Source organism: Lipotes vexillifer, unplaced genomic scaffold (assembly GCF_000442215.2).
Source record: "Lipotes vexillifer unplaced genomic scaffold, Lipotes_vexillifer_v1.1 scaffold11, whole genome shotgun sequence".
In the NCBI taxonomy this organism is placed as follows: Eukaryota; Metazoa; Chordata; class Mammalia; order Artiodactyla; family Lipotidae; genus Lipotes; species Lipotes vexillifer.
The window spans coordinates 399,049-422,471 of NW_006780364.1; the positions used below are offsets into that span (position 1 = coordinate 399,049).

Sequence of the window (23,423 nt, forward strand, 5' to 3'; positions counted from 1 at the left end):
GAGTTTGCCAAGAATGCCATGCTCAAGGCATTTGCGGTACCTCAATTTGTTTTGGGGTGCTTGTCTTTGGTTTTCTCATGAGCTGGAACACCAAAGTGAGCCAGTTCACAGCAGTATTCCTAATGACTTCCTGATATTGCTCCTTATTTTTTCTTGGTTTCAAGTTTTGATTATCTAGCCCACTGAAGGCAGAGAGGATTATTGATGCTTACACAAAGTTATAAATGATGTCAATTATGGACAGGCTCTGGCAGTGGTGGGATGTCTCGTAAGTTTAAAAAAAAAGAGTAATTACTTTGCTACTGTTATATAGTCACTTTGACTTTTATGAATTTGTTCCTGTGTTATTTGGAGAACAGTAATCTTACCTTTAGGCTGCTTTTACATTTGGGAATTGACTTATTTGAGGTCCTAATATCATCTGTGTGTTCTAGGCAACCAAAAAGAGTTTTTCATTAGCAAATATGAGAAGAGCACTTCAATATCAGTACAACTAAGCCACTCACTCATTCACTCATTTTATCACCTATTTTCTGCCAGATGCTGTGTTCGGATCTGGGGATACAGTGGTATATGGCAGAGTAAGGACGGCCACGAATTCTTTGATACTTATCTCCGCTAGAGGTAGGATTTATGACCCTCCCTTTGAATCTGGACAAGCTCTGTGACTACTTTGATAAACAGTATATAACACAAGGGACACTGGGACAACTTCTGGACCCAGGCCTTAAGAGACTGGCATCTTGTTGTTTCCTGTCTCTTGGAACGCTCCCTCTTGGAGCCCTGAGCCACCATATAAGAGCTCTGACAAACTCGAGACTGGCTGCCACGCCCACAGGAAACCCAAGTAGAGAGGCTGTAGGTAGAAAGAGGGATTCCTGGCTGCTGTCCAGCTGTTCCAGCCCCCAGCTATTTGAGTTATACCAGCTGAGAGCCCAAATATCATGGAGAAAAGACAAGTCATCCTGGCCATACCCTGTCTGAATTTCTTTCTTTTTTCCCTGCCCGGGAAAAGGGAAGGGAAGGGGAGAGAAGGGGAGGGGAGGGGAGGGAAGGGAAGGGAAGAGAAGGAAAAAGAAAAGAAAAGAAAAGAAAAGAAAGAAAAGAATTTCTTTCCTTTTTTCTAACCCACAGAATCATGAAATGTAATCATAATAAATTGTTTTAATCCGTTAGGTTTTGGAGTAGTTTGCTACACAGTGATAGATAATCAAAACAGGGAGAGAACAAATCAGACTTGATCCTTGTCCTCAAAGAACTTAGATTTTAGCAATGAGGACAGTTCAGAACTTAAATATTGCACATCCCAGTGTGGAGCAAGAAATTGAAATACAGCAACTTCACAGAAAGTTAGCATTAGAAGAAACCTATCACCCTGCTCAACCTCTTCATTTTGTAGCGTGTTAACAGTGCTGTCATGTGCTTAGTGCTGGATTAAGTTTGGTCCCAACTCTAGAACTTTTCAACTAAGGCTAGGGATCCCACCAGGAGCAGGCACAAGAAGCAGCCACACCCGCACCCAGCAGCATTGCTGCAAAGTTTTAGATCTTTAAATTGTTCTTAAAACTTACTCTAAGTGACAAACAATCGTCAAATGCCTCTCAACATACACATCTTTCTCATAGAAAGTGGACATTTTGCTTCTACTATGGTGGGACCTGGGGGTTTATTACTCTAAGATGTGAGGCAGAATGCACACCAACTTATTCATGAGGTGTCCACAGGTCCCCCGGTGAACTAAGGGGGGAAATATCCTTCCATTAATGTGGTTTTTAGTTTATGTTCGGTCACTTTTTTTCTTTTTAAACCAACACAGCAAAGGTTCAAAAATTAAGTAAAGAGTTAAGATTGGATTTTTAAAGACTCTCAGGGAAACAGATCAGAAAGAAAAAAAAAGAACACTTGTGGCCTTTCAATGAAAAGCTATAGAAGCTGTGTAGTCCAGAGGTTATGAACTCAAAGGCCAGCAGGGCCAGGCAGGACCTTAAAAGTGAGGGAAGTGAGTCAGGTGCAAGGGAAACAGTGAATGGTGAGCTAGAGAGGCATGTCATAGTCATCCCAGAGGGGTAACTGGCCCTCAGCTCTGGATGGCCTCTACCAGAGATGTCAAGCTTTGTCAATTTTCTAGAGAAGGAAGACATTCCAATTTTTATGTTAGATCTCTTAGTTTCTAAATGTTGGGCCAAACAAAATACATCTGTGGGCTGATATTAAGCAATGCCTGATGTAGACACTTGACATGGATTGATGTGGGGATCAGCCTCTCGTGGCTACAAAACAGACAAATGAGTTTGGCCAGACCTTGCTGTCAGCGGTTGCACTAACCCCGGTAGGATTTTGTTTTTTAAATGCACTTCTCCATTAGTGATGATGAGTGAAATGTCCGGCTTTGCAAATTACTGCTGTCGTTTAGTTTAATGTACTCTTGTTTTTACATATTTATAAAAACCTTTTACATTATTAATAGTGATTAAATGCTTAGACACTGAAGATCAATAATGCTTCTGTTCACCTATTTACATTATTAAAAAGTAATAAGTCATACAGGGCACATAGAATATGCGGTTTACTTTGTAGTCACGTTTGGAGTCGACTGAAAACAAGAAACTCAGGCTACAGGGTAAAATGTATTTAAGGAAAAAATGGTAACTGACTTGGGCTTGCTGGAGACTCTACCATGGGCAAGTGGCATGTTCCCAGTGACATTACACCATCAGGGACACAGGAGGTCTATGTTCCATGTGCTCTCACATGCCAGTGCAGCCAACTCAGAACAAGAAAGGCTAGTCTCACTTGGATGCACAAGGATGCACAGTTATTTAACCTTTATCTGTCCTTGCAACAGTTAGTCACCTATATGCCACCATCTTTAGCTCAAAGGCCTCTGATGGTGGCAACACTCAGCAGCAAGTCCTCCGTGTGGGTCACATTTTGCCAGTAGGCAAATGAGCCCCTTGGCAATGCCTTCTTCATCCACCTACTCAGCTATCACTCAATTATGTGGCAAAAGCCAAAGAGGAGAATGGTTCCCCTGATTAGAGTACCTAAGTGTTCTAGATCTGTCTGAGGAGAGCAACCCCACAGTCACAGACGGATAAGGGTCATAAGTCTTCAGCAGAGCTTTCTAAGTAGCCAAAGTGGCTCAGCATAGTGGTTTAGAGGTCAGGCTCTCAGTATGAATCTGCTTGGTTTCAAATCCTGGCTCTGACACTCACTGGTTGTGACCTTGGGCAAGTGACTCACTTGAAATCTCAGTTCTTGTTTTCTCACCTGAAAAGTGGGGATCATAATGGTGCCTACCATATCGGGTTTTTGTAAGGATTAAATGAGATAACACATGTAAAAGCTTAGTAAGAGACCTGACACATAAGAAGTGGTTAATAACAATTTACACGTAGCAAAAGGCCTGTTTTACCAGTTGTTCAAAAGTGTTCTACCAAGAAGCTCATTACCATTGACTCGGAGTTTGTAAATAATGTCACTGAAATGTGTTAAAATGAGGTGGATTTTACAATATCGCTCGGTTTCTAAGTTTCTTGTGTTAACCCAGATGTCATTCATCCAGTAAAAATGAGATCTGAGTCACTAGGCTCATTTAAGGACAAGTTGAAATGGGGCAGCAGTGGTTTAACAGAAAGATTATAAGAGTTGCTACAAAGAAACTTGCTGGCTGTGTGATGTTGGGCAAGTTATTTAATCTCTCTGAAGCTCAATTCCCTCACATATAAAATGCACCAAGACAATACCTACTTCACAGGGATACTGTGAGGATAAGATGAAATAACGTATGTGTGAGAGCTGCACAAACTAAAAAGTACTATGGAGCTGTAAGAGCTTGTACCTATTATTACTTATACGCTACATGATCAGAATTGGATTGATTTTATCTAGAGATAACCCGAATAACACTGCATGCGTTGATTTTTAAAAGGAAATATAGTTACATTGCTTGTCCTCAACCGTTTCCCTTGGAAAAGGCCTGAACCTTTTCTGACAGATTAGACATGTGTGTCAGAGCGGAGACCACTGGAAGAAGGAGTCGTTCTGAATTCAAATGTGACTTACGGGCCAAATGATAACTTGGAGCCTTTTACAAAAGAATGAGGAAAACTCAGTCAAACCAGGATGAGGAGAAGGGCATTAAGTACCACAAGTAATAGGCTTGTTCACTCTGTGAGTGGCTGGCAACGCTGCTGAAGCACGAAGCTGACCCGCAGGCGCTGGAGTTTCCCTTCACTTTCCTGAGTTTATTGCTCAAACGCCTTCCTCTGGATCACAATGACTTGGTTCCTGTCTCTCTCAGGTCCTGACTTTCTCCCTTTACTTGAGTTCAGTGAGTCATTTAATACATATCTCCGTGTCATGGCGGTGGTTATTTCATTTACCTTTTTATTTTTTTCTTTTGGACTGACTTTTCCTTAAGCATGAATAATGCTTTTTGTTTCCTTTGTTCGTCTGGTGTGCAATAAGTAAGGCTTCACTATCTCAAGAATTACTTTGACTACAGCCATTTGAAATTACCCCAGAGTTGTTAATGAGCTGGGGGAAATACTTCAAAATGGGGATGACTGAGTCTCTTGGGAGAATGCAAACTTTGACTAGATCCCCTGGCAGAAAAGGCCTTTCTTGTGATGCATTGGCAGTTGGTTTGGGGTTCTGTCAAAGATTTAAAAGGTTAGAACTGCACATAATAAACATAATGAGAAAGTTTTAAGTTTCACTAACAGTTCTAGTGTACAATCTGTGAGAAGGATGCTGAGTGTTTTAAATTTCCACGCACATCATTTTTTTTCCCTTTCCTAGTGTGTATAGGTCAAGATTGACTTGTGATTTTCTTAGATTATCACTCATATCAATATAAACTCTTGACGGAGTTTTTCTTGGGGCCTGATAACACCCACCAGGATGCAGCTGAGTGGGTGGGATGTAGACAGGAGCTCCTGGACAAATACTTTCCAAGTTATTTTTTTGTTTTTTAATTTCTGTTTGTAATAGTCTAGAAGCTAGTGAAATACGAGAAGCAGTCAGAGTGAAGGGAAGAGTTTATGTTCCACGCTTGGGGGAGTATTTTTCTCTTTCTTCCTTTGGTCCTTGTTGCGTCTGAAGTGAACCTGCAGCTGCCACAGCCATCTTGCTACCAACTTAAGAATGAAACTTATGCTGAGGATGGTAGAATAGAGAAATGGAAGGACCTGGGGCCTAGATGATGTTACTGAACCCTTAGGTCAGCCAACCCCCAAGCCCAACTGCTCGACTTTCTATTCTGAGAGATAAACATCCTTATAGTTTAATAACAATATTTAAACATGTTGAATTGTGGCATGAACAAGGCATGAACATTTTTAAGAGATCAGAAATGTTGACTTCAGTGACTTACTTATATCTAGTGCTAATGACTAAAATATATCATTGCTGAAGATGAAGTTGAGAAGAACAGTGAGCAAATTCATGTTATTACACTTCAAATAAGCAAGTTAGTGTTTTAAAATTTCTTCATCTTATGGGTTGGACTTCGGTCTCAGGTCTTTAGTGACAATTCACGCATTTGAGCTTCCCTAGAAGACAGATTTTCACAAGTCTTGCATTTCACATTGGGACATCAGACTCACTCAACTCTTTCATATGGAAACATTTTACACCATGGAATAAAACTTAAAATTTGGCTTTTGAAATTCAAGAATTTTTTAAGGGATCAATCCAGAAGCTGAACAATAAATTTGTAAATTATACTTCTGTTTTTGTCATTAAAAGCCCCATTTATACTTTACTACGAATAATACACATCATGTGTTTGTGTGTGTGTGTGTGTGTGTGTGTGTGTGTGTGTGTGTGTGTGTATCTTCCTTTCACGGTTGAGGAAAAACATGACCACTGTTCATTAAGGAATAGAATAAATACATATATACCTGCTGTCAAATGAGATCTCTGGAGGAATGACATGAGTACTGTCCTTGCCAATGAGGAATTTGATTCGATCATAGAAGAGTCTTGAAGTGTGCTGAGAGAAGGGCGGTTGGCTTTGCTGAATGAGGTCAAGAGGATCTGGTGAGCCTTGGCAGAGAGGACTTACATAACAGTTGCTTTGTTGACAACAATCGGGGTCCACACAGTCAGTCAAACCATCTGAAAAGAAATTTTTGAAATTTAGTGTCAAGAGAAACAACATAGTTAATAACATGCACAAATGGAGAAATATCTAGAATATAGCCAAAGGTAACGGTCCACATTTTGAGTTTAGAATCTATTAAATTCACATGTCTCTCATGAATTATCACCCACTCTGAATTTACATGGCACATCAGTGAAATTCAAACTATTTTGTTCATAAATCCTTCCTGAATCCTCCAGCAGTACTACACTGTTCAGCATTTGAAGAGAGTATTCTGTTAGTTATCTCTCTTTCGATGTTTCTTTCTTCCTCAGCAAGACCATTCCTCCGGGATTGCAACTATTTCTTATAATTTTTTCAAATTTCTCACATCATGTACATTTATGAACACATAATTAACAAATGCTTGCCAACCTGAATTTGTATTTTAAAAAAATTCTCCCAATATACTTGTCTATTCCTAATTCCCACAATAGAAGCTGGTATTCTGATGGTGACAAAGTGTCTAAAGCAGGGCAGTGATTTTCAAATGTGTAGTCAATTACCTGGGGAGTTTATTAAATTTGTATATTCTTGAGTCCCGCCTATTGAAGCAGAATTTCTTCAGAGCCCAGGATTATGCCATATTTAATCTGAGTGATTCTGAAGCATACTAAATTTTCAGAACCACTTTTTTAGGAATCTGTAAAGGTGACTAGAGCTTACTTGTTCCTAACTGCAGTTATTTGAAGCAAATACTAAGAAATTTCCAGTATATAGTGATGAATGGCTCTCTTTCATTTCCTAGGCCTTCACCATTTACTCCAGACTCCTGAATCCATGGTTGTTCCAACAAATAAATCACATAAAAGCTTCATTCTTTGGTAGAGGAATGATGTGGGACACAGGGGTTACAGGAGGAGGGGAGACTACTGAGAACCTGGTATAGTTGTCCCTTGGTATCTGAGGGTGATTGGTCCCAGGACCCCTGCAGATACCCAAATCCGAAGATGCTCAAGTCCCTTATATAAAATGGCACAGTATTTGCACATAACCTACGCATATCCTCCCGTATACTTTAAATCATCTCTAGATTACTTATAGTACCTAATACAACGTAAATACCATGTACATAGTTGTAAATACAATGTAAATGCTATGTAAATAGTTATGAGGCATGCGCCAAATTAAAGTTTTGCTTTTAGGAACTTTCTGGAATTCTTTTTTTTCCAAATATTTTTCATCCGCGGTTGGCTGGATCCAAGGATGCAGAACCTGAGGATACGAAGGGCTGACTGTAGGTGCACAACACTGTGTTAGGTGCTTGGGGAAGGAAAGAGGTAATAAAGAATCCTTTCCCTGTTTTTAGGAGCTCAGAACTTAGGAGGAATAGGTGCATAAAACAGCTGACTCTTACACTAGTTAAACCTGCAATAAGTGTTATAAGAATTACGTGCAAAGAGAAGGGGTTGGAGTGATTATTTGAGCATATGGACACTTCATTCCACACCCAATAAGCAAAAAAAAAAAAAAAAAAAAAAAAAAAAAAAAAAGTTAAAGCCCTTCCATGGTCCTTAAAGCAGACCAGTAGCTCTAATTCAGATTTTGTTTGTTTGTTTGTTTTGCCGTACGCGGGCTTCTCACTGCTTTGGTCTCTCTCGTTGCGGAGCACAGGCTTCGGACGCGCAGGCTCAGCGGCCATGGCTCACGAGCCCAGCCGCTCCGCGGCGTGTGGGATCTTCCCGGACCGGGGCACGAACCCGTGCCCCCTGCATCGGCAGACGGACTCTCAACCACCGCGCCACCAGGGAAGCCCTAATTCAGATGTTTAACAAGGGTAAATATAAAGATGCTCATCTTCTTGGCTTGCAGTGGAAGAGGGAGGTTCAGATGGATCACCCGCTCCTTAAGGCTGATGATGAAAGTTACTGGCACCGGTTTCACGCAGCTCTTTTGCTCGCTCTCTCTCCTTTACATGGCTGCCCCTGTTGAGCTGGAGGGGGAAGTACTACAGCTGGGGGCAATGAAAGTCAGGAACACCAAGAGAGCAGGCGTTTGGAACAGCAGCCCTAGGGCACCCTGGGAATATTCTTCCCCACATGAGGTCCTTTCAAATTCCCTGTACCATAGACACTACTTTGATTTAAAATGCAGTTTGCTGCTTTCTGGCCTACCCTGTTTGTTCAGTGTAGTTTTGCCCCTGATTTTTACTTCTCTGTATATACATTTCTTTTTCACTGATGAATAACTTTTGTGTGCATTAGTTTCACTAAGAAGTTCCCTTCTGCTCCCCTTTCTCCCCTCATTCAGCAAATTACATTAACAGATTTTCTATAGATTTTAGATGCCACTATCACCTCTCTCTCCAATACATTGTTCTCAGCCTCCTATTAGCACATTACCTCTTTACTCTGCCAATTAAACATCTGGATGCTCTGGAAAGCTGGCAAAAATATCAATCTGATTTAGACAGTTTTCTGATGTCTGGAATTGATGCATAATATACTAAACAATGAAAAACTGCTTTTCAGATGGGCAGTCACCTTTATCTTTCAACTGGCAGCAAGTGCAGTAGTAATAATCAGATTGGGCATTCACAGGTTTTGACCTGTCAACCACACAATTCTAACTTATTTTTGAAAAGAAATAGATTTTAAATAAATAGTAATGCCCCAACGATCTTCAAAACCGGATTCTAAAACTAAACACAGAGCCAATTCAAAATTGGGACTCACATTCTCATCTAGTTATGTGCTATAAATTCCAAGTTAATGTTTCATATTCACTAATTGCCTATTATACAGGGCTGACCCTCTAAGACCTCTGTTTTCTGAGAACAGCAAGACTTCTGTTGAATCTAGAAAGGCTGCAGGCAAGCAGACCAATAATGGTATGCAACCCCGAATTATAATTCATAGGTAAGCCCAGCACATGGGCAAAAGATCTACTTACCAATTATCACATTGGATAACACTCCATACAGTATGTCTAGACTGTTACAAAGAAGTGCAAATGATATCACACTGCTTGTGTGGGTTTCCTTTTTTCTTTTTTGGCTGTTAATGGTTCTTTTATCACCCTGAATTGGAAGCTGTGGCACCCTTGACAGCCAGGCTCAAGGTGTCAGATATGGACATATCAAACGTTAGCTTATTTTACTTTTAGGGCCTGTTCCCTTTAAAGGAATAAAAATAAAAGCTAGCAAAATAAAAGGGAGGTTAAATTGTCTTGAAGGACTAAACAGGGCATTCACTGGTCCTAGCTTTGCCAGCCAGTTAGGGACTATGCCAGCTGGCTCAGTTGGGGTTGATGAAGGTCAAGGACACTGGTTTCTTCTGTACCTGATCAAGTCACTCACTATTAAACTTTTACCTACTAGATGTATGCCCTGGATTGAAAGCAGGATTGGACAAGGGAATATGAAGAATATAGGGAAAACCTACGTTTTCCTAATCCTTAAAATGAATTTACAAATATATATCCTCTTAGGGACAGCACCCATATTATCACCTTGATAAAAACGGACAGCTAGTTCCATGGCAGGCTATCCAAAAGGATTTGGCACCACGTACAGATTAGTTAATATTTGTCAGGTATGGTACTAGGTACATCCGCATGTAGTATTTTAACTAAATCCTTGTGACAACCCTGTTAGGTAGACATTCTCATCTCCATTTTACAAATAAAGGAAGGGAAGCTGAATGTGGTTGGAAGAAATATGGGAGTCATATTAACACCCAGTGCTCTGACTACAAATCACACGTCCAACATCACCATCCAAGCAGTATGACTAGTACTACTGACCTAGGCTGTAAGACCTCCAAGTGACTGATCAATGTAGTATTTAGAACACATGAAGTGGTTAAGGTGAAAGAATCAGACGACTTTGATTCTAATCTTGACTTTGCCACTTACAATGTACACGATCCTGGACAAATCAGTGCAACTCCTGGATTCTCAGTTTCCTCATCTACTAGATGGGATGAGTAAAGTTGTCATAAGGATCACATGCTCTCATAATCATATCAGCATAGTGCTTAGAGTTTAGTAGCTAGCACTCTCGATAAATGTTAGCTCTTGCCATTAACCAAATTATAGACTGTACAGGCTACAAGGAGTCTAGGGATAGAGTCCTGGGGTAGATGCCAATGGTCTGCAGTGGCAGCTGAAAATGTTCAGACTTACTTCTATTTAAGTTGCCTTATCACTGGCCAGAGGGCAGTTAACTTTTCTGTAGCATATTCAGGTCGTTAGAATGTGTTCATTTTGTGAACTCTGCTTGGTTAGGTTGTCAGATAGGTAGGAATCTATGTGGCTCTAAACAGACACTAATGCTACAGTAAATCTTTATTCATTGAATTTCACAAATTCAGAATTTGTTATCATTTGGACAGGGGCTGGACTGAAGCTTAACCTTTTCAGCATCGATAGAATAGAGCGTCTACCAAGCAAAGTAATAGTGAAAAAGAAATTGAAGGGCTGATCATTCCAGTGATTCAGTTGAACAAAATCTTCTCAGGCATTTTAGAAACCTACAAACAATGGACTCATCACAAATCATTCATAAATTTTTACTAAAGCAGGCCCTCTACTAGGCACTCCTGGTAGCTTAGTTGTTGCCATTACATGCATTGAAGGTAATATGACTGTATTTCCTTTGGAAATAGTCTCTAATTCATCTTTTTTCATTTATTCAGGCTGATTTCACCCTAGTATTTTGCTGTATTGGTAAAAAGAAAGTGGGAGAAGTTCAAGTGCACTTAGTACTGGAACTGCCCAAATCATTGTTATTGCTATAACCTATACATTTACTTTTTCTGCATCAGGAAAGTAAATTGTTTATATGCCACTAATGTTCACGACCTCCCCGCCTGCCATCAATGGCTTCCCATATTGCTCAGAATACAAGCCTGTGTCCTGACCAAGACCTACTTCCTCACAGTCTGGTTCTTTACCGTCTCTCTCTTACCTCTCTGACCTTACCTCCCATTACCGTATCCCACAACCCCCTTCCCCACTGTTCCTACGCCTGGACTCTTCTTTTCTCCAATGTCAGTATGGCTCACCCCTCACCTCCTTTAAGTCTTTACTCAAATGCCACCTTCTCAGTAAGGCTTCCTCTGGCCACATTACTTAAAATGCCACCTCTGTCGCACACTCCCTATCCTTTTTTAACCTGCTTAAAAAACAATTTCTCCATAACACTTACCATCTTCTATCAGACTATTTAAAAATTTTTTTAGTTTATTGTCTGCCTCTCAAAACTAGAATATAAGATCCATGGAACACGGATTTAGTCTTTTTTATTCACTGCTATTTCCTCAATGACTAGAATAGTGCCTGACCCCAAGTAAGCTTTCAATAAATATTTATTGAATGAATAAATGGATGTCCTAAAAGTCCTATTTTTAGGACATTTATAAATGCACCTAGAGATTAATAAATGTTCAATGAATGCATCAAAATATGTTAAGTTACAAATAGATTCTTCATTGATACCACATCTTTATCACACACTTTATATTACTGTATTTCAAACATTCTCATTCATTTTCACCACTACAAAGTAGGAAGATGTCAAGTATTACTAGTCTTAGTCGATAAATAATGTGACAGATCCATTATAGAGGGGTTAACTGCATTATAGAGTTTAGATGTTCCAACTTCCACGCGTATCTGGAATCACTTGGCAGTTTAGGCTCTCATAACTAAGTGATGATCTTCTAATAAATGGGTTCCTTGGAAATGAGGGGGGTATGGTCAGAAGAGAATAATTAGGAATATGCTTTCTGTTGCCAGGTCTTTTTTCCCAGCCAAATCTTAAAAGTAAATGCAGAGAGGGGCCCTTAAACAGAGCAAATATTACTAATTCATTGCTCCTTCTATTTCATTTTCCTATTTATTAAACCCTGCAGCATGCTGGTGACATTCAAAACATGAGGCTTATTGATCCATGAGCTTATATGTGTTCATAATTCACCCATGGTGCTGATTTCTAGACCTAGAAACACTGCATCATAAAACAGGCTTGCAAATAGCTATTGTTCTTAATGAATGGTGACTTGTTATGAAGAATGATTCCTGGAAGATCATTCTCTTTTAGGCAATTAACTTATTGATTTTACCAATGAATATGAATATAGACCACCGGAAGAGTTTATATAAGAGAAGCTTGGACAAACACGTGACAAACACTTAAAAGATCAGGGGGGAAAAGAGTGTTTTGATTAAACACTCTTATTGTACATCTTTTCAACCTCCGTGACAATCGTTCCACAGTATCAGAAGTCACCTTCCTTCCTCTATGACTTGAGGGACTAAACTGTAATCTTTGATAGATGAAGATCTTTAAAAATTTACAATGTTCTGTATGATCAGGCCAGTGCCTACCTTTATATTCTCATCTCCCACCAATCTCTCCCTGACTCGTTGTATTCCAGCCACAATGACTTACCTTTCACTTTCTAGAGGAGTCTAGTATATTTCCACCTCAGGGAATTTGTACATGCTGTTTCCCTGGCCTGGAAAATTCTTCCCCTGACTCATGTGAGGCCTCCCTTGCCATATAGACTTGGTTAGGTCCTGTTATACATGTTTATAGCACTCTAAAAACTTTATAGCACTCTAAACAATTGTAAATATATAGTTATTTGTGTGGTTTCTTGTTTAATACCTAAACCATAAGCTCCATGAAGGCAGAAACTTGTTTGACATTTTCTCCTCAGTGTCAAGCACAATACTCGGCACAAAGTAGTAATGAATGAATGGAAAATTGGGTGCCCAATCTGAAATGTTTGGCTGAAAGGTAAATAAATCTTGGAGTCAAACATTTGGATCAGCACTATCCAACAGAACTTTCTCCGTTGATAGGAATGCTTTAGATGTGCACCAACACAGTAGTCACTAGCCTCATGTGACTGTTGAGCACTTGAGATGCGGCTAGTGCAACGGAGAACTGGAATTTTTAATGTTATTTAAATTGTATTTAAAGAGTCATATGTGGCTAGTGGCTACCATATCAGACAATGCAGATTTTGGTATCTTCAAATAGATGTCGGATGGTCTATAAACTTAGCCAAAGAATACAAAGAAGTTGGAAACTTCTATGAAGTCCAACTTATCATTTTTTTCCTATTGTGGTTTCTTTCCTAGCTTTTATGTTTAAGAAGTCCTTTCCAATCTTGAGATCTACCACCTATGTTTTCTTCTAATTGTGTTTGAGTTTTCTTTTGCCTTCAACTCATTAATCAGCTGCAGTGTTTTTATTTATTTATTTTATTCTTTTGGAATGAGATATGAATTGAAAATCTAAGTTTTTTTTTTTTTTTTCCTTAATAGTTGTCTCAGCACCACCTATTTCATAATGTTTCTTTTCCCCACTGATTTTTGATGCTGGTTTTATAATATCCTAAATATTTGTACCGGGGTGTGTTCCTGAAGCTTTCATTCGGTTGTACTGATCTGTCTATGCTTACATCAGTACGATTTTGTTTTAATTATCATAGTTTTAAAATATTATTTTAACACCTGATAGTTCTAGCTTGCTCTCACTATTCTTTGTTTTAGCTATTCTGATTCAGTTAATATAATGTCTAAACTTTTTTCTCATGTCAATTCATATGTGCATGTAATGTATGGTGATTATATTTTTCAAACCCTAAATCAGGACACATGATGAACACATGAAAAATGTGGTCACCATAAGGTTAAGTCTCCTCTTCCAAGCACAAGGTTGTGTCCATGGTATGTGCTTGTTGACTAAAGGGATACATGAGGTCAAGACATTTGATAGATTTGTGATTTCTGTAGTAATTAGTTCTTAAATATACAATGTAAAAGACAGTTTTCAATTTTTTTGCATGTTAAGAAAACAATCCAAGGGTTTTTTGTTCTTAGTTCTGTTTTTATTATTCAAGGAGCTCTTAGGTAGCTCCTAGACCTGTGTCACCCACATATTCAATGAGCCCACCTAGTTACTAAGAGTCACAATGCATTGAATCAGAGTGTAACTAAAGTCAAAGCTTCAGGAAGTAGCAGTAATACTAATGAGTATTCAAAGCTGATTAGAATGCAAAAAAAAAAAAAATCCTGCCATTCTTTAAGTATCAGCAATGATATGTAGTAATCAGGAAGCAGCTACTTGAAGCAACTGCTTGAAAGTGATTTTTTTTTTTTTTTGACTGGGAAGATTTCTTAAGAATTAACATTTAAAAAATTAGGACCACTTTTTTTTCCCCCAAAAGGTTCAATTGGCACTTTCTGATTTAATTAAAACTCACACACATACATGCACAAACAAGTATGCAAATATTAATCATTAGGCATATACAATCATTCTGGATGGCTGGAAATGAATCCAGCCATTCTGGATAGCTGGAAAGCTGAGACCACCAAATACAGGACATTTAATATATTCTTAGGGATGTTACTTAAACAGTATAAAAATGGATTTATTGTCCAAAATCTTAGTCATGAGGCTTTCAGGGGTTATTTAATCCATCTTTCTATCTCAAAGTAGAACTAAATATTTATTTGTCATCAGTATCATCTTAATCCTACCAAATGAAAAAATGGTAATTGAATATCTCAAGGAGCCTCCCCCTGCTACTCCCTAAAGAGACAATCATAAAAATACACTAAACTCACATCAGCGCCTTTGATTTTTTTTTTTTTTTTTTTCTTGCGTTATGCGGGCCTCTCACTGTTGTGGCCTCTCCCATTTGCGGAGCACAGGCTCCGGACGCGCAGGCTCAGCGGCCATGGCTCACGGGCCCAGCCGCTCCGCGGCATGTGGGATCCTCCCGAAACGGGGCACGAACCCGCGTCTCCTGCATCGGCAGGCGGACTCTCAAGCACTGCGCCACCAGGGAAGCCCCAGCGCCTTTGATTTTTGATTCCCACATAGATACACAATTTTAAAGGAATGTTCATAGGTCAATACACATTCAGCAACATCTTCTATACCTTTTGTATCTATATATACCACAGATATTGAAAATTGATAATCCATTATTTCATTAATATTTAATTGATCCATTCCTTAAACATTTTTGGCTCCCTTGAGGTGACCTTGAGGCCACAGAAAATGCTTGATAATTATTCAATTATTTTTATCAAGCTGTACTTTATTAAGCAGGAAACTCATTTTAGCTCAACCCTGAGTCAGAAATTATACTTGGGACTTCCCTGGTGGTAGAGTGGTTAAGATTCTGCCTGCCAATGCAGGGGACACGGGTTCGAGCCCTGGTGCAGGAAGATCCCACATGCCATGGAGCAACCAAGCCCGTGCGCCACAACTACTGAGCCTGTGCTCGAGCCTGTGCTCTAGAGCCCGCAAGCCACAACTACTGAAGCCCACGTGCCTAGAGCCCGTGCTCCACAACAAAGAGTAGCCCCTGCTCACCGCAACTAGAGAAAGCCCGCGTGCAGCAACAAAGACCCAACACAGCCAAATACAAATAAATAGAGAAGGAAAGAAAGAAAGAAATTATACTTGCATAGGTTGTTAATGTATTTTCTGAGCATAACATTTTAATCAATATATCAATTGAGAAATCTCCATTACTGCCTCCGATCTTTTTTGGAATGAAGCAGACCACCTAGGTTTACACCCTCGCTCTACCGTTTACTTTCTATATGATCTTGAGCAATTTATTTAACTTCTCAGTGCCTCAGTTTCCTAATTTGTAAAGTAGTGTTAATAGTAGTTTCTACCTTATGAGGATTAAGTGAAATTATTCACATAAAGGACTCAGCACAGTGCCTTGTACATAGTAAACCCTGAATACAAGTGAGCTAATATTATTAGTAATTATATTGGGCGTCAAACCATGGACTCTGGGTCATACTTAACATGTAACAAGGAAACAGTATAGACAGGATATAATTTAGTGCTTGATCGTATGGTGCATATGATAAACACCATGGTAGGTTGGGGTGGTGGATGTCAGAGGTGTCATGGGAACTATGTCTTGAGTTGGGACTTAAATGATGAACTGAGAATGATGGGTGTAGATGAGTCGTGAAAAAAAACAAGAAAATGGGTCTTGGCGGACCACAGAAGTCAAGTAAATGGTTGATTAGTGTACCATTTAATTGAAAATCTCACTCTGGCCTCCCCAACAAAAATTTCAAATTAGATAGGAAGTAAACAGTCTCTTCAGAAAATGGTCTGTTATCCTAAATTTAGTGTGTGTGTGTGTGTGTGTGTGTGTGTGTGTGTGTGTGTGTGTGTGTGTGCACATGTGCGTTGATTGGTGTAGTTTACCGTCCTTTAAGTAGTGCACACGAATTATCTCGTTTAATTCTTATAACAACCCTATTAGACAGTTATTATTATTATCAGCCCCATTTTGAAGATAAGGAAATTGAAGCACAGAGATAGCAAGAAACTCTTCCCAAACCCTACAGCCAGAAGTACATAGCAGAGCTAATATTTGACCCCAGAAATTCTAACTTCAAAGCCCTGTGCTCTTAATCAGAAAGTTGCTTCTACTTAAAATTCATAAGGTCTTATAACTTTTAAAGGTAAACTGTTAGCCAGAACAATAAAAGAGGACACTTGTACACCTAATTTGGTGCTTAAACGATGATTGCTACCTTATTGTTTTAAGCCCCATTTGGATTCAAATGACAAGGTATATAATTGTCTAGGCACAAATAGAAACCTTGAGGAGTCAAATTTAACAACCTACTTCATTTTAAGTCAATATACAGAAATTAGAAATAATTTTTTTTGTCAATTTAGTGTTTTCTTGAGTAGAAAGTAAGAGGAAAGTGAGGATTTGTTGTCTCAGGCTCATTCAGAGGTGATTTGGCTGTTTTGAGGCCTGGCTGTACAATGTATTAGATGCCTTTGTTTGCTTGATTAAAACAGAAGTGGTTACCCTGAGGCCTTGGAGCCACATATGGCTTTCTAAAACATGTGCAGCTCTTGAATTAAATGTAAAATACTCTACTGTGAATTGTCATGATGCTGTGTCCTTTGAAGGATGTAAAGTGGTACTAAAAGGTAAAGACACAGGAGGGAGCTCTCAATAACTAAGAACAAAGAAAACTACCTCACGATGTGTATAGTGCAAGCTACACTAGCATCTGACAGTTTAGACAGTGGTACGCTGATTTAACTTAGTAGAATAAATGCCACAGATACGGGAGGCAGCATGGTTGTAACAATTAAGAAAACAGAAACTGAAGTCATATAGCCCTGAATTGGAACCTTGGTTCTGTTACTTTCTAGCTGTGTGATCCTGGAAAAGTCACTTACCATCCCCACTCCAAGTATTAGTTTTCCCATTTGTAAACAAGGAAAATAGTACCTATACCTGATAACATTATCGTGAGAATTAAATGAGATATAATACATGGAAAGAGTTTGGAGTATTGCCTGGTTACTGTGAATATTCAATAAATTGAGATTTACAAAATAGTATGACTTTATAAGGATTCCTAATTTTCACTCTTGGCCAGATTGGTCATCACTGTGCTAGAGGCTGGGCTAGTCCTTTCTTTTATGAACATTTAATAAATGACTCACCTCCATCATTGTCCAAGTTATCTCCACAAAGCATTTCCATGACAACATTGCAGCCTGTCCCACTCCAACCCACCTGACACACACAGTGCCAACCATTTTGATCCAGGGTACATCGCCCATTTCCAAAGCAGAGCCCCGGGCAGCCATCTGAAAAGACAGCAGAGAGTAACAAATTCAGAGACATCAGAATGGGATTGGCCAAAAATGATGTATCTGCCTAGAGGGAAAAATCGAATCATCTGGGCTCCATTCAGATGAGGTGTTGAATAAATGGAAGAGGAGCTTGCTTGCTTATACCACCTTCCCAGGGAACTTGTTATCCCTTACTCTGCTGTGCTTTTCCTTAGAGAGCCAATTAAACGTTATTAATGCTAACCCCAATTCCCAACCTCTGATTCAGACGGGATAAAAACTATGATGGGGACAAGGCATGTTTTTTGTTTCTTTTCGAAAAAGGTATCTCCTCATCTCAATCAAAACTGGATGGATGATATTGTATCTAGTTATGGCCAAAAAGTTGGGAAAAGACAGCAGTTTCTATGAAGAGACATTTCTCCTAACTACTGCTACTCTGTGCTGAGTTTTCCCTTGTGATATGTTGCTTCAGGACTTAGGTATGTTGGTATACAGTTCAGACCATTAATTGCCCACATGGTGCCTTAGAAATGTGCTGCAGTTGCTTTACACCTATTCAGCTCTTCTCTTCAGGATTATTATTGATCTGAAAGCTAAGGATTGATTTTTTTACTTATCTGGTATCTCTCTCAGAAACTAGCATAATAGTATACCTGTAGTAAGTGCTCAACAAACGTTTATGGAATCAATGCACACCAAATTTAGACTTTCAGAATTCTGGAGAATAACTGGATAAATATAGTCAAGAGGAAATTATAATGCTTAAATGACTTCTATCCATTGATAACCCTAACCACAAACACTAACGATGGTCTCTATTTAGACTTTTAATTTCTCAGGGATGACCTACTCTTTCTACCAGTGGTTCAGAGATAGGCTATTCCAAAGGGCAACTCTGCAAGTCCCAAGTGCTCAGTGGGCAGATGAACAGAGAGAGCAATAATGGCATATAGCTTCTGGAAATTTCCCCAGGAGCAACGCAAGACCAGATCTGGATTCTACAGGAGAGAGTCCAATCAATATTCCTTCCATTTTCTGTCTTTGAAAGAAAATTCCAGAAGTATAAAAAGCAAAAGAATTTTTAAAAAAATCTGTAGAAGTAATCCAGTGTTTCTTGCAAACGGTTTTCCTAGCAACTCTCAACAGACCAGAGGAAGAAAAGACTTTAAAACAAAATGACAGATGGCTGTTAGAAAATATGAAAAGATTATCTATATATTCCTCACGCACACGTATAAGATTAAGAAAAGAAATTTATCTAGTTCCATTCTCATGCACATACAGTGGATAAAGAGAAATTAGGGATAATTTGAGCAGGACATTTTCAACCTTCTGAGGCTGAGGTAATAAAAGGCACCAGGAAATCTGACAGAAAAACCCTTGCAGTCTCTATCGAATGCAGATCCCTGGTGGGGATGGATGATGAGGTACTAACAGGGGAATAATTCTTCTGCCCTTGTAAGGATACTCTACACGGACTTAAAGCTATATTGTTATGTTAGAGAAAAAGTTCAGCTGTCTACCTAAACCTAGTTTATTTAATAATTACCTCTCTGTCATACAAACAGACACACACACACACCCGCCTCGACATCAAGACAAAGAAAAATAATTCTTAAAACTGCTTATCAGTCTATTAAACTCTACGGCAAAAAATGAATCTTTGATATTGGGAAAGCAAATTACTTTTAAGTCTATTACAGCATGAACCTGACAATATTGCACTTAAGTAAGACTGCCAACATTAAAAACAACAACAACAAACAACACCCAAACCCCACCAACACTTCCTTTCCCACATGCATATTTTCGGTTTAAAATATTTTTCTGTTATAAAACTAGAGAGAACGGGCTTACCTCGGACAGCATCTAAGTAGTGAGCTAAAAAGGGGCGAAAAGAGTGATTGAATGAATTTCTGGGAGACCAAAGCTATACAACAAGTACTAATGGTTTACCATCTGTTGCCTGGGAGAACAGCAAACTGTGAATTCTGAAATGCCTGCAGCTCGAAAGTTAGTACACTGGCCTGTGTAGTTTGTGAATAATATTTTCTGTGGGAAAGATATTAATGGCTTTTCCGCAAGAAACTCTATTAGGCTTCCTAAAAAAGTGTCATATTTCATTAAAAGTATAAGAACTGCATTTTTACACTTCAGTAATAACTCATGAAGGAGTGCTAGCTTGAACTTCTTATTAGTAATATCTTTAGAAGGGAGTTCTGGAGTAACCACCTTTGGTAATCATGACAATATTTAAATCCTCCTATGTGAAGGCAATAAACTTACTCTAGTGCAGGAATGTAATTACTTAAGCTGCATCTGAATCTCACCCCTCACCACCTTTTTAATGAATCTTAAGTATTTTCCACAGTCACAGAACAAGACTGACTGTAGTTGAGTAGTAATGCAGTTTATTAAAACTATATGTTATATATATTATATATACTATACATTACTTTGTCAGGTTCCAACCATTATAACAAAAATCACCTAAAAATGAAAGCTGTAGTACAGTCTAGAGGGGAAAAAAAGCCCATGAACAATGAATTGTGTATCCAGAGGCCCACGCTTGCTTTTGCACTGTATGAATTTTCTGTGTGCTCACAGAATGACACTGGAACATTCTGTGACCCACTTTCCTTAGCTGAACAATGGTAATCATACTTGTCCCTCTGTATACGCAGGGAACCTTGGTGGCAGATACATGTGTGTGTCAAGGGCTTTGATATTTTTCTCAGAGAAAAGTATTTTATAAATGAAACTTTCATTATTATTAGTGTTTTTTATGGTGTAAAGACCACGTGATAGATTAATTATTACATAGACTTTCTCACACCCACAGGTGTTCTCCCAGGGAGCAGCCTGAAAATTAGTGAAATTGGTGACAAGGGACGAGAAAGGGTGGATGCCGCGGTACGAACTCTCTATACTACCCAATAAACAATTCAACACAGATGTTCTATTGATGGCAGGTCAGGAGTGTCTTCCTTATACACATTAAAGACAGCCCTTAATGATATTGAATGGCCCCTGATAAAGTAGTCCCATTTAATGAAACTGCCTCTAAGTGCTTTCAACCAAAACAACCTATACTTTTCAAAAGGAAAAATGGCCAGTGAATGTTAACTTTACAACAAAAGCACTTTTCTTATTAACTAATGACACTATATTCTAATGCATCATCTTTCATTTGAGTAACTCAAAGCACTTGAAAGCAGAAAGTGTAAAGAATAATGAAGTAATGAGAAAGGAAAAGACACAGAAATAAGTAAGATATTATCAACAAAACAGGAAACCTCCCAGTTAAGGAAACTTTCAAACTTATGGCCAGCCGTCCTACTTCTTCCCTCTTCCCATCTCAAATTCTACGAACAGCTTTTGGTGACTGACTTGCTAGACTGCTTTACTTCTTCAATTCATCCAATTTACTTTGTTCAAAGTATGGTGATACTTACCGATTGTACAGTGGTCGCCCTCCCATCCAGGGCTACACTCACATTTTCCATCTCTGCATTGGCCATGCTCAGCACAATGAGAATGACAGGAGCGTTCTTCACATGTTGGTCCTACCCAACCTTCTTTGCATTGGCAAATCCCTCTTGAGCAGACTCCATGGCTACCACACTCCACGGTACAGAGCTCTGTGGGGAATTCAAAGAAGGTGCATTTACATATTTTATTACAACCAGAGCCTACTCTTTCAAAAACACATTAGAATCATCAAAATCTCACTCTGTACCTGTATTTAAAATATATAAACAAAATGGCACAAAGCCCTCTAGCATTTGAGTGAATGTACAAGGAACTCTGTTAAAAAAGGTAGTTATATTTCTATGTATAAAATAAACTCTAAATCATATTGCTTTTGAGCAGTCCACAAAATGATAACAGCACTCAAGGCTTAGAAATGAAGTCAGTGCCAAACAAATGTCAAGCGGTTTTCACTAAACATTCATTAAGATTACAGGTAATGTTGTAGGGATTTTGTGATGCTACAAGAAATCACTGGAGAAAACACACAGTGCCCTAATTTCATTCGGGTTTTACAATCAGAAAGATGATAACTTTCTAATAAAATTCATACTATACAAGAGGTAAAGCTGCCAGTGACAGTAATCAACTGCTTTCTCTGATCATACTAACAATATTTGCATTTATTTTAGGGATTTAAAATGACTCTTGGTTGATTAAAACACACAGTCTTCTTATCTCAAAATGCCATTCAATATTTAGCCAATATAATCAAGGTGTATTATTAGCTCTGCCCAGTTTCTCTCTTCTGTATCCCTGACTTTTTTTTTTTTGAGAAACACTGAATATTAATAAAATCATGACAGTAGAAAACCAAAATAAAAGTTTGGCTAGCTTGTTTCTTCATAAAATTCCCTTGCTCGAGGAGCAGAAGGGAGATAAAAGCCTATCGAAAGAATGCAATAGGTTTTGGGTACAATTGGCTACATATCCTTGAATGAAAAAGAGGGTGTTCTGGAAGCCAAGTTGTCTATCTTTCATAGTCTTAAATTCTGAAACTGGTTTTATATATTGATAGATATTGACATATGATGATATAAGTATTACCCTATATTTTTACACGTAACAAAGCTCTTCATATGTAACAAAGGTTTCTACTCTATGGGTAGCAGAGTTATTTTTCAGTAGGTGAGAATATTCTTCTGATAAAGCCATGATTATGAATTTTATTACTACCTGGATCAATATATTCACTAATTCATTCACAAGTATTCTTTGAGGGTCAAGATATCATAGAAAGAGTAAACGGTTTGGAATAAGAATTCCTCTGCATAAAAGCTGCGTATCCTTAGGCAAATTACTAACATGCTTTCTTAATCTCTGCTTGTGTAACTACACAATGAAAGTAATAGTATTTACAGCTGACAGGGTCATTGGGCAGTTTGAGATATATTTTGGAGGTAGAACCAATATGAATTCCTTAAGAGGGGATATAGGAAATGAAGGAAAGGGAAAAATAAAAGTTTTGGCTTAAACAAATGGGTGGATAATGCTGCCACTAACAAAATGGAAAAGGATACAGGAAGAATAAGATGGAAGATCAAACAGATTAACATTGAGATAACGTACAGATAGCCAAATGAAGATGTCAATTAAGCACTAAGATATATGAATTTGACAGGCCAGGGCTAGAGATATGAAATTGGCAACCATTAGCATATAGGTGGTATTTATTATCTAAATCTAAGGAATGAGCCCTGAGACGTTCCGTGATTTAAAGATAAGGTAGAAAAAGAGGAACCATCAAAGAAGACTGGGAAGGAGAGGGCAGTGAGTGATAGGAGGAAATCTAATAGATTGTGGTACAGCTAAAGCCAAAAGAGGACACTTTTTCAAGAAGAAGGGGGTAGTTATCACAGGGACAGAGTAAAGGGCCAAAGTAGGTGATTAAACAGTTAATCCCACTAGGGGATTATAAGTAAAGAAAAAAGTATAGGAGACCCCTGTAAGTTAATGATCACTCAAGAAAGCAGGTTTGCTTAACCACAAAACCAAGCAGGCTTGCTTAGCAACAAAACCAGGTAACAGAAACATGAGACATGCCCCCAAACAATAAAACAATGGTGGCATGAGACCCACATCCTTCCCAGTGAGCTCAGTAAGTTAATGATTACTAGGACACGCCCCTCTGCA

The 23,423-nt window shown here is 38.7% G+C and overlaps 1 protein-coding gene across 1 annotated transcript in view; it reads right to left on the reverse strand.

The window, feature by feature from the left end:
• Positions 1–21,410, reverse strand: part of TENM1 (teneurin transmembrane protein 1) — a 193,159-nt gene extending 171,749 nt beyond the window's left edge. The window contains exons 1-4 of the mRNA XM_007453447.1: positions 21,215–21,410; positions 19,617–19,640; positions 17,625–17,771; positions 5,907–6,123 (exon numbers count right to left, since the gene is read on the reverse strand). Coding sequence (XP_007453509.1) covers positions 5,907–6,123; positions 17,625–17,664 — 257 coding nt within the window. The 5' untranslated portion in view covers positions 17,665–17,771; positions 19,617–19,640; positions 21,215–21,410. The remainder of the gene's footprint in view (positions 1–5,906; positions 6,124–17,624; positions 17,772–19,616; positions 19,641–21,214) is intronic.
• Between the last annotated feature and the right edge of the window lie 2,013 nt (positions 21,411–23,423).